Source organism: Sinohyriopsis cumingii, chromosome 13 (genome assembly GCF_028554795.1).
Source record: "Sinohyriopsis cumingii isolate HCF-2022 chromosome 13, ASM2855479v2, whole genome shotgun sequence".
In the NCBI taxonomy this organism is placed as follows: Eukaryota; Metazoa; Mollusca; class Bivalvia; order Unionida; family Unionidae; genus Sinohyriopsis; species Sinohyriopsis cumingii.
Window position 1 is genome coordinate 78,473,717 of NC_142973.1, and position 12,325 is coordinate 78,486,041.

The 12,325-nt window shown below is 33.2% G+C and overlaps 1 protein-coding gene across 2 annotated transcripts in view; it reads right to left on the minus strand.

Moving 5' to 3' along the window:
• LOC149785868 (puratrophin-1-like) overlaps positions 1-12,325 on the minus strand; it is a 332,239-nt gene that overhangs the window by 15,623 nt on the left and 304,291 nt on the right. For both annotated transcript variants that reach the window (XM_089979848.1, XM_089979847.1), the window contains exons 18-22: positions 10,540-10,617; positions 8,456-8,629; positions 6,615-6,792; positions 4,776-4,892; positions 2,790-2,999 (exon numbers count right to left, since the gene is read on the minus strand). In XM_089979848.1, coding sequence (XP_089835974.1) covers positions 2,790-2,999; positions 4,776-4,892; positions 6,615-6,792; positions 8,456-8,629; positions 10,540-10,617 — 757 coding nt within the window. The remainder of the gene's footprint in view (positions 1-2,789; positions 3,000-4,775; positions 4,893-6,614; positions 6,793-8,455; positions 8,630-10,539; positions 10,618-12,325) is intronic.

Sequence of the window (12,325 nt, forward strand, 5' to 3'; positions counted from 1 at the left end):
TACCATCATTAAAATAAATATCTGGACAATAACAAATATATACTTTGTATCCGTATTCGCCAACAATAAACAGTGACACATAATAATGTTCCAGTGTTTTATTTTACAAATAAAGAATTATAATTAGTTCCAGTGTTTAACTTTACAAATATTGAATTCTAATTGTAGTTCTGTTGTTTTATTGTACAAATAAAGAATTCTAATTAGTTCCAGGGTTTAACTTTACAAATATTGAATTCTAATTGTAGTTCTGTTGTTTTATTGTACAAATAAAGAATTCTAATTAGTTCCAGTGTTTAACTTTACAAATATTGAATTCTAATTGTAATTCTGTTGTTTTATTGTACAAATAAAGAATTCTAATTAGTTCCAGTGTTTAACTTTACAAATATTGAATTCTAATTGTAGTTCTGTTGTTTTATTGTACAAATAAAGAATTCTAATTAGTTCCTGTGTTTAACTTTACAAATATTGAATTCTAATTGTAGTTCTGTTGTTTTATTGTACAAATAAAGAATTCTAATTAGTTCAGTGTTTAACTTTACAAATATTGAATTCTAATTGTAGTTCTGTTGTTTTATTGTACAAATAAAGATTTCTAATTAGTTACATTATTCATGTTATTCTTTAATTTGTAAAACTAAGCCAGTCTGTTCATGTATATGTACTGATATTGGTGACAAATGTGCACTGTACCATAATATCCTCAGTAACCAGTCCTAAATGATATCCTTTAATTTCCACACCCAAATATCCCCAGTTACCAGCCCTAAGTGATACCATTTTATTTCCATACCCAATTATTCCCAGTAACCAGTGCTAATGATATCATTTAATTTCTGTACATAAATATCCCCAGTAACCAGCCCTGTGATATCATTTTATTTCCGTACTCAAATATCCCCAGTAACCAGCCCTAAATGATATTATTTAATTTATGTACCCAAATATCCACAATAAATGGTCCTAAATTATATCATTTAATTTCCATACACAAATATCCTCAGTAACAAGCCCTAAGTGATATCATTTATTTAATAAAAGGTCCTAAATTATATAATTTAATTTCCATACACAAATATCCTCAGTAACCAGCCCTACATGTCCCCAGAACAAGCCCTAAGTGATATCATTTAATTTTCATAAAGCCTGGGTATGTTCACAAACTGTGACCAGCAAGTCTTGGTCATCTGAAATGATCTCTATGACTCAGATAATCATAATTTATGCAACTACTGATTGCATGAACATTTTTTCATAATGTAAAGATTGTCTGTGACAACAGAATGTATTGCCCAAATAATATATATCTATCCAAAGCATCTCATCGAAAAAAATTTAAAGATATTTTCTTTCAAAAACACTTGAAATGATCTTTACACTACACTCCCAAATCTCCCAAATATGCAACAAAGCAAATCACTTGGACTGGTTCAGGAATAGCTATTTTAATGAAACTATTGATCTGAAACCATGTCCAAAGTGAGATTATGATGGGGAATTTTGCCAATGGATAAAACTGAGATGACTTGTGAAAGTCACATGGCATTGATGCTGACTGCTTTGTTACGGGACTGACATCTTTATTTAATCCATTCAATAAAAAGGGTAATCAATTCAGTTTCAGTCAGACAGTTGTCTATTCAATCACTTGTTTTTGAGTATGGATAACAGTTGTTTTCAACAATAAAGACATAAATCAAGCAATGGATAATCCAAGCTTTGTTGCAAGGATAATTTAGAGCCATTTTATTCTTTACAAAACATTACTTGCAGGTTTTATTTTGTTATGTACAAAGGGCTTAACTGAAGTCACATATATGTCAAGTTTCCCAAATGAAATAAGGACAACCAGACAATACAAGCCAATGTTTCAAATCAATTCCAAGCCATAAACTCCAAGGCTACAACTTCCATTAAAATCAGTTTGAATTGCTTTCTCTATTAATGGAAAAGGACTTCTGGTAATTTATGATTATATATTGAAAACCCTCCATGACAAGCTTCATTAAGCAAATAAAAGTTGTGTTTTCCAGATTTCCTAAAACCTAAATTACACAGACACCTGTACTGATGTCACATTTGCTGTTAGTAAATTGTGGATATTTCATTCAGGCTTTAAATTTCAACCAAAAGAGTCATGTTTTCAAGGCTCAGCTTCTTAACATTCACACTGCTACACTAAAAACACTCCCTTACCAGATGCCTGATTTGTTATTTCAATATCACTAATATTTAAACCAATCAAGTACTTCAGTGCTCCTCATTTTTCCTGGGAAAGCTTAGCTTGAATCATGCTTTAGCATAGTTACGATTGCACAGGTAAAAAACTTTGATAAGAAATTTCTATAATCCATTCATATCTTAAGCTCCTGAAACGCTAAATATGTTCAAAACAGCCATCATACTGTGGCCAGCAGGCATGCATTCTTTAAGACATGGTCTCACTGTCACAAGGATTCACTGTGATATGCTCTCACTGTGACAAGGGCTCACTGTGATATGCTCTGATTTTGACAAGGACTCACTGTGACATGGTCTCATTTTGACATAGCCTCACTGTGATTTTGCCTATCACATTCACCCACATAAAGTTTACATGAATAAAATAATGTATGTCTACTACCATGTAATGAATTCTCAAGCTCTAAGCCCCACCATTTTCTCAGTTCTAGTTTTCCTTAATCTCCAATACTAATTTTCAATTCTTGTGTCAAATTTCAGTTCCAAGTTTTTACCTAATAAGTTGAGAATCTAACAATTCAACAAGAAATCTGAGTTCCTCTTACCACTGGACATAAATGTAAAAGATTTCCTGTAATTGGAAGGGCTGTCCAAGGGGTCAAATGCCAGATTATAGGGTCCTGGTAGAATCCCAAATCCAGAGTGACTACTATTGGAGGATGATGTACTGCTGATTGAGATAATAGAGTAGGGTCGCTTGTTGTTCTGGCGCAGATGTTCTGATGATGTCACAGCCACAGAGTTCCTTGTCCGTGCTGTAAATAAAATGTACAAATCTAATCTCTCAAGACATTAAAAAAATATTAGAAAATTTTATTTATTTTTATAAATATCCTTTTATTTAAAAAAAATGCAAGAGAGATAATACAAACACAACAAATATTTGAAACTGTATGCATTTATGGTGCTTTAAGGCATAACAATTTTTTTTCTGAAATCTAACATAAAATCATTTCTTCTTTTTATCGCTTGAGTATCTATGATATTGCTGAGAAATTCCAACCACATACCAAATCTGGTAAGAAAATTATCTTCCTTATAAAGATAAAGAGGATTAGATTCAGAACACACTTAATTAGATTCCTATTTACACTCTCTGTGACCTTGACAGCATTATCTCTAGTCATGTCAGTCTAAGACGGCATTATCTCTAGTCAGGTCAGTCTAAGACAGCATTATCTCATGTCAGATCAGTATAAGACAGCATTAACTCATTTCAGGTCAGTCTAAAACACTATCACTAGTCATGTCAGTGTAATACACCACTATCTCTAGTCATGTCAGTGTAAGACAGCACTATCTCTAGTCATGTCAGTGTAATACAGCACTATCTCTAGTCATGTCAGTGTAAAACAGTATTATCTCTAGTCGTGTTAGTGGACATGCATACCCATCCACACTTTCTTGGATAAATTAAAATACAAAGCATTAGTAAATTACTGTCCAAACGAAATGCAAAATTTGTTTCTACATTTCATTTACACAGCTAAAATTTATACATTAGAAAACTCCATAAAAAGGTTGATACTGTTTTGGCCAACCAATTAGAACATTATTCCATTCAGCACATAGCTACCAAATTCATGGATCAGTTAACTAGGGGAAAATGGGGTGGCATTATTTCTTTGTATAACAGTAACCAGACTGTGCCAAGCATAACAAGCCAAATGTTCTGCTAAACAGTCTGTACAGCTTGTAGCAGACAATACACAGTAGAGCTTGTAAATCAGTTTATTTAAACAGTGGGGAAGTGTTTCTAAAATTCTAAACCAATATACAGAACTCACATATACAAGACAAACAAGAAGAAGAACCCCAGTGGTTGCTATAAGGTAAATTCTACTTCTGTGAGAAGAAAACAGTAACATACATCCTCTACATTTTTAGTTGTCTCCTTTATGTCTAGAGTACTCAAGTACCATATTCAGCCTCAAGTTTAAATTGAGTAATCAAGTGCCACATTCAGCCTCAAGTTTAAGTTGAGTACTCAAGTGCCATATTCAGGATCAAGTTAAAGTTCTGCACTCAAGTGCCATATTCAGCCTCAAGTTTAATTTCAGTACTCAAGTGCCATATTCAGCCTCAAGTTTAAGTTCAGCACTCAAGTGCCATATTCAGCCTCAAGTTTAAGTTCAGCACTCAAGTACCATATTCAGCCTCAAGTTTAAGTTGAATACTCAAGTGCCATATTCAGCCTCAAGTTTAAGTTGAATACTCAAGTGCCATATTCAGCCTCAAGTTTAAGTTGAGTACTCAAGTGCCATATTCAGCCTCAAGTTTAAGTTGAGTACTCAAGTACAAAACTGAACCTCAGGTTCAAGTTGAGTGCTCTTTGCAGTACAAAACCTCAACCCCGGTTCAATGTTTCTACCTTGAAACAGGACACATGGCAAAAGGAAAGAGTAATGAAACCTTTTGATTATGAATAGCATTTATCCTGTTGCAGTACATTATGGGTGGGATGATCTGAATCTATTCTGTTAAAAGGATCAAGAAAACATATAGAATCCAAACTACAATGAGACTCTTACCTTTATTTGATATATCAATATTGATGAATCGGTCCTGGATATTGTCTGCACTAGGCTTTATGTCCAGGCATGGTTTGTTGCCTATGCCAAGATTGGCCATCTCAGTAAGCCTGACTTCTGAAAATGGAATTTTTTTAGTACTGTATATCATTTTGCAAGAGACTTATATTCCTACCACAGTATATTAAGAAATCGATTTAATTTATTAATTAGCAATCCTCAGTCTACTGAACAATAATGACCAACCTGTTATAGCAACACACTTCTGTAGTAATGACCAACCTGTTATAGCAACATACTTCTGTAGTAATGACCAACCTGTTATAGCAAAACACTTCTGTAGTAATGACCAGCCTGTTATAGCAAAACACTTCTGTAGTAATGACCAACCTGTTATAGCAAAACACTTCTGTAGTAATGACCAACCTGTTATAGCAACACACTTCTCTGGCAAAGACCTATCTGTTTTGGCAACACACTTCTGTAGTAATGACCAACCTGTTATAGCAACACACTTCTGTAGTAATGACCAACCTGTTATAGCAAAACACTTCTGTAGTAATGACCAACCTGTTATAGCAACACACTTCTCTGGCAAAGACCTATCTGTTTTGGCAACACACTTCTGTAGTAATGATCAACCTGTTATAGCAACACACTTCTGTAGTAATGACCAACCTGTTATAGCAACACACTTCTCTGGCAAAGACCTACCTGTTTTGGCAACACACTTCTGTAGTAATGATCAACCTGTTATAGCAAAACACTTCTGTAGTAATGACCAACCTGTTATAACAACACACTTCTTTAGTAATGACCAACCTGTGATGGCAATACACAACTCTGTCAAAGACCTATCTGTTCTGACAACACAGTTCTGTAGTAACGGCCAATCTGCTATTGCAATATACTTCCCTGGCAAAGACCTACCAGTTCTGCCAAAACACTTCCGTAGTAATGATCTACCTGTTATGGCAATACACATCTTTGGCAATGACCTACAACTTATGGCAATAAACATCTGTAATAATGACTACCCTCTTATGGCAAAACATTCCTGTACCAATGACTTACCTGCTATGGCAATAAAAATGTACTGTTGTTTATGATAGCTTTATACATGTTAACAGATAAGACTCCCTCTTTATTGAGTCCACCTTTTACATAGCTAGAAAGTAGCAAAATATTAACAATGATCTTAAACTACCAGGAAGACATAGACAAACAACTGACAGACACACAAGTGCTGTAGTGATTATTATAATAATCTTCTGCCAAGATGGCTGGACAAAATCAGTCTTTGACTTGACAAAATCAGTCTTAGACTTGACAAAATCAGGTTTAGATTTAGATTATGTTATTCCTGCTACTAATAACCTTGCTTGCTATGTTGAACTTCCATCAAAGTCAGCTTAACAAAACAGTCCTAGATTCAATAAAAACAGTCTTAAATGCAACAAATAGAGTCTGAGGTTATGTTATTCATTCTGCATGCAATCTCACCCAAAGGATAATATCAAAACATCTGAGTTGTCTTGATACTGATATGTACTATTCAGAAATCAATGTAAATACACTATAGTTAATAATATCCAACAGTTTAGTCATCATCCACAGTAGATATCTGGTGTCATCTTACCTCTATTTTTAATGGCCTGGGTCCACAGTAGATATCTGGTGTCATCTTACCTCTATTTTTAATGGCCTGGGTTCACAGTAGATATCTGGTGTCATCTTACCTCTATTTTTAATGGCCTGGGTCCACAGTAGATATCTGGTGTAATCTTACCTCTATTTTTAATGGCCTGGATCCACAGTAAATATCTGGTGTCATCTTACCTCTATTTTTAATGGCCTGGGTCCACAGCAATTTGGAAATTTCTTTGACCCAGATTTTCTTGACTTCTGAGTTGGGTGCCTGCATGACATAGTTTTCTCCACTTGATCTCCGCCGAAACCAAATCTCAAATTTATATCCAGATTCTCCATAATTTTCAGTTAAACCAATGTCCGACATCTGGAGGTATATGATTATTAATGGGTCAGATTTTGTTTTTGCCATTTTACAACTTAAAAATATGCAAATTATAACAAAGATGAAAATATATACAAAAAATTAAGTTTTTTTATTTCTTTTATTTTCTGTTTGTCCTTGTATGTTAATTTTGTCCTTGAACTTTATTTTTGTCATTATTACTTTATTTTTGTCAAAATGATAAGTACTAATCTGAAATTAAATTATGTTTAAACAAATTGCATAAATGGAAAATGTCAGTAATTATTAGCTTCTGAAAGTCTGCATGTAAACCAGACAATAAGTTTTGATTCCAAAATGGAATTCTTGCCTTACAAGCTTAAGTATCTTTAGATTATTGAAACCTGAAATACCAACATATCAATTTGAAGTAATATCTCATTTTCTAATTTTGTTATATGTTGCACACATAAATGATATATATATATATATATATATATATATATATATATATATATATATATATATATATATATATATATATATATATATATATATACAGTGGAGCCTCATTAATCCGGACACCTTCGTTCCCAGCGAATATGTCTGGATTAACAAGTTTTCCGGATAATTGAATCATGCACATTTTTTATTTTACGATATCATCACACCATATATATGTACATGTATATGCTAGCTTTAAATGTAATGTAATGTATATTCAATAATGGTTGAAATAAATTAATGAATACATCTATTAATCTGTGTTTATTTCACATTATTATAACATGTGCTTGTACGTACATATACAGTAAATAGAAGTTTAGACAATTAACACATCGAACACATCACACTATATTCATGTACATGTATGTACTGTACATACATTTATTATGTCAATTTCCTGAAGAAGTCTGTAACCTTTGTTTGCCTGGATTCTTTGAAGCCCTATACTGTCCACAGCTTAAAAATGTCAACTGTATTTGCACAGCAAACAATAAACTGTGATTGTTACATACAATTGGTAAACAACAAAGAGGCTTAATGACACTTTTAATTTATTTACCATATGTTATGTCAAAAAGCGTGGACGATTTGATCCCAGTGTGCTTATTTAATTATTAACACCCCTGTCGGCGACTAGCTAAAACAGACATTGTTTATACAATCGCTGGTTACAATATGGTCACACTACTTAGTTATTGATAGTGGCCAAAGATTCTCAAGGGCTTCACTACTGTGTTTTATGTATTATTCTTCTGATTGTATTTTCACATACAATTTTTCGAATTTTCTTATTTTTGGACAGATTATTTCCAGATTATCGAGACAAGTTTTAATGTAATTTTACACTTTGGTCCCCGATTTTGATTTTCAGATCCGGAATGCGGATTTCTTGATTAACGGAGCAAATTAACGTTTAGGAATTCCGTTCCCATTGAATTATGTCTGGATAGCGAGGTTTCCGGATAAACGGAGTCCGGATTAACGAGGCTCCACTATATATATATATATATATATATATATATATATATATATATATATATATATATATATATATATATATATATATATATATTCCCCTGAGTATTAATTACAAAAGCATACAATAAAAATGAATTGCATAAGTTGTAGTTGGGCCAACACTAGTATTAGAATGAAGAGTTATTATGAAAGACCACCATACATTTTTTAAAAATGTTACCTTTAAACTATGTCGATAATAATAGGTGTCCTGGCCCCCATTTCTGCCCCTCCTGGTTTTGCTTAAGAGAATAAGATCTTCAAAAAGAAATATATGTCGCATGCTCTTTCTGCGACCCTGCCACACCAAAAACTCATCCTGACGAAGTAGCCTCCCTTGCTCCTGTAAGTTCACCTATAAGAAAAGATCCAGTTTTACATACACCAACATTAACAACAGTTGAAATCACTCACTTTGCTTACATCAGTCTAGTCCTACAATGGAAGACCTCGGCCTTGATATTTACGTTTTGGGCGTAGCACTAAAACATAAATAACATGCGATACAGCTTACATGGTAGGACTAACATCTGTCTAACAGCCAAATGCAAGAATAATGTATATTCTTGCTTATAAGATGAATCCAACTGCAAAAGGCACAAACCCAGATCTGCCATTGCATTCTGTGCTGCCAGTTCTGGGTCTATGCATAAAGGGGCATTCACAAGATATGAACTTCTGAGTGAGTGATAGGTATAAGGTAAAGTTGTTTACATTTGCAACATGCATAATGGAGAGAATGTTGCCATACCTGTATGTTACTTTCCTGTACTGAGGCTGAAATTTCTTTGGATATTGTACTTGTTGAGACTGTATATCATCTGAACACACAGCTAAACACAATGACTGCTCTCGTGTGCTTAAAAAATCTGCCTGTATTAGTATTAAGTACACTAAATTAAGCAGCTATTAAAAAAGGGAAAATGATTTTTGCCAGACTAGACAATACCAGCTTCAGAAAGTGCAATGAATGAATTACCAAATATATAAAATAAAATAAAAAGGTATTGGCTCTTTTTTCACAATTTACCTCGGAAGTCCAGGAAGTGAAATTAACCAAGCGGAGCTATAAGTTTGTTGATAGATGCACATCTGACAAAAGGCCAAGCTGTATACTCTATAACATATGTTACATTCATCGATCATAAACCAAACTAAAGGGAATCAAAAGTTCTTTTGACAATATTTTAGATATATAAGGTCTTTTTTAAATAGCCACTATAACCAATGAGGAAAACCAGGGAAATTCTTTTACTTTAAAAATCCAACCCAATGCAAATCACAAAACTGTACAGCGCCACCTGGGCAATAACAAGATTATTAGCTCCTGTGGTGGACATACTGAATATTGGCATGGTACTATTTTCATTTAGGATGAAGTAGACATCACTTTAAATGTTTTTTTTTGAAGACAGTCAAAATCATCATCCATTTAGAGGGAGTAGTGACAACAAGATTTTTAAGACAGTTTTATTGATGTATGACTGATGATCTATTCAGGATTAGTAATGAAAGCATCATTTTTAATACCCTCATCATGGCAGCTGTACTGGCTGTACAACTAGCACCATTTTCATTTAGGACCAACTTAATATCATAATTAGCCTAATTTTGAAAACCCCAAATTGATATATAGTGATACATTTGCAGAGAAGCAGAGATAACAATATTTTCAAGCTATGACTTTCCATTTAGGAGTAGCAATAACAAGATTTTCAAGATGGCTGCTGTTGTGGCCATACTGGACATCAGATCAGCACCATTTTCATTGTTAAGACCAACTGGACATCATAAGAAGCATTCTAGTGAAAACTCAATATGTCTTTCTGTTCTGTAATAACAAGTCTGTTATGGTGGCACTATATTTTAAGGCCAGCGATGTCACAAGAAGTCTTTGAGCGAAAACCCCTAGCTTATATGGCAAATCATGTAGGAGGAATAGCAATAAAAAGATTCTGAAGATGACACTGTGTTGGTCATACTGGATGACATATTGGTACTATTTTCATTTAGGACCAACTAGACATCATAATAAGTCATTTAGTACAAAGCCCATGCTAATATGATCATCAACATAGAAGGAGTAGTGATAAAAAGATTTTCAAGATGGCTTCCATCTTCATTTAAGACCACCTTGACAGTGTAAGAAGTCTTTCAGCGAAAAACCCCATGTTGATATGACCATCCATGTAGAAGTACTGAGAGCAAGAATTTCAAGATGGCCACTGGGTCTCTTATAAGAGAATACTTATTTTCATCACTTACATCACAATCTCTCAATGCATCCATAGCTAGAAGATCATTCCCATGTCGAAGCTGGAATTTCACCATATCTTCTGCAGCCTAGAGAAATAAATATACTGGACAGTAACAATTTGGTAATATTACAGGAGTGTAATACTCAGTAATGTAATACTCAGCAATGTTGTACTCAGTAATGTTGTGCTCAGTAATGTAATACAGTAATATTTTATTTTGAAATATTATAATCAGCAATGTTATACTCCGTAATTATATATTTGGTAATGTTATGCTCAGTAATTACATAATCAGTAATTAATCAGCAATTACATGCTCAGTAATAGTATGCTCAGTAATTACATATTCAGTAATATCATACTCAGTAATTACATACTCAGAAATATTATGGTCAGTAATTATATACTCAGTAATATCATACTTGGTAATTACATACTCAGTAATATTATAGTCAGTAATTGTATACTTAGTAATAGTATACTCAGTAATAACATGCTCAGTAATATTATACTCAATAATTAGATACTCAGTAATGTTATAAACAGTAATTGCATACTCAGAAATGTTATTCTCAGTAATTATATACTCAGTAATGCACTCAGTAATTACATATTCAGTAATATTATATTCAACAATTACATACTCAGTAATGTTATAATCAGTAATTACATACTCAGTAATATTATTCTCAGCAATAAAATTATATACTCAGTAATATTGCACTCAGCAATTACATACTCAGTAATATTATACAACATAATTACATACTCAGTAGTGTTTTAATCAGTAATTACATTGTCAGTAATACTATTCTCAGTAATTACATACTCAGTATTATTGCACTCAGTAATTACATATTCAGTAATATTATACTTAGTAATTACTCAGTAATGTTACACTCAGTAATGTGTCAAAAAGAATTCATCAAGAAGTGGGAAAAATATTTTTTCTGAAACTAGGCTCTCATTAAGTGTATGTGAAAATGACAGGCAGTCGGAAAAATTGATGCAGAAGACAGAAAAGTGTGAGACAGAGAGTGAGGCAGAAACTCCAGTGTATCAACAGAAAGAGAGTCAGTATGACTCAACTGTACTCAATGATTACATAGCCTGGCTCTAATGAAGTTTTCAGTAGCCTGCAGCACCCATTGTAAACATTAATTATCATGCAGAAAATAAATTCAGACTAAAGTGATCCTGACCTATGAAATGTTTGCCCTTGTGACAGGACTTAAAAAGACACAAACAAACAATGAAAAAAATTATTACTTAAGATATCAAAAGTTTCTCTAAATGAGCTTGAAACAAAAACTTTTTTCTTTTCGGAATCACTGTTAATAAAATATGCTTCAAAAGCCATTTTCTTTGTCCACCCTGGAAGACAGATTTTACTGAGTCACAATCATTGAATAACCTTGGAGTGTCAGTATGACCAATATTACAAGCATTGAATAACCTTGGAGTGCCTGTATGTATGACAATTGTTATAAGCATTAAATAATGTTGGAGTCACTGCCAGTATGACCAATATTACAAGCACTGAACAACATCAGAAAACTACCAGAATATTGTAATCACTATTACCTGCACTGAATAACCTTGGAGTACCTGCCAATATGATCACTATATAACCTTGCAAAGACTGCCATTATGACCATTATTATAGGCATTAAATAACCTTGGAGTCACTGCCAATATGATACAATTACAAGCACTGAATAACCTTGGAGTCACTGCCAATATGATTATTATTATAAGCAAAGCAATTAATAACCTTGGAGTACCTGTCAGTA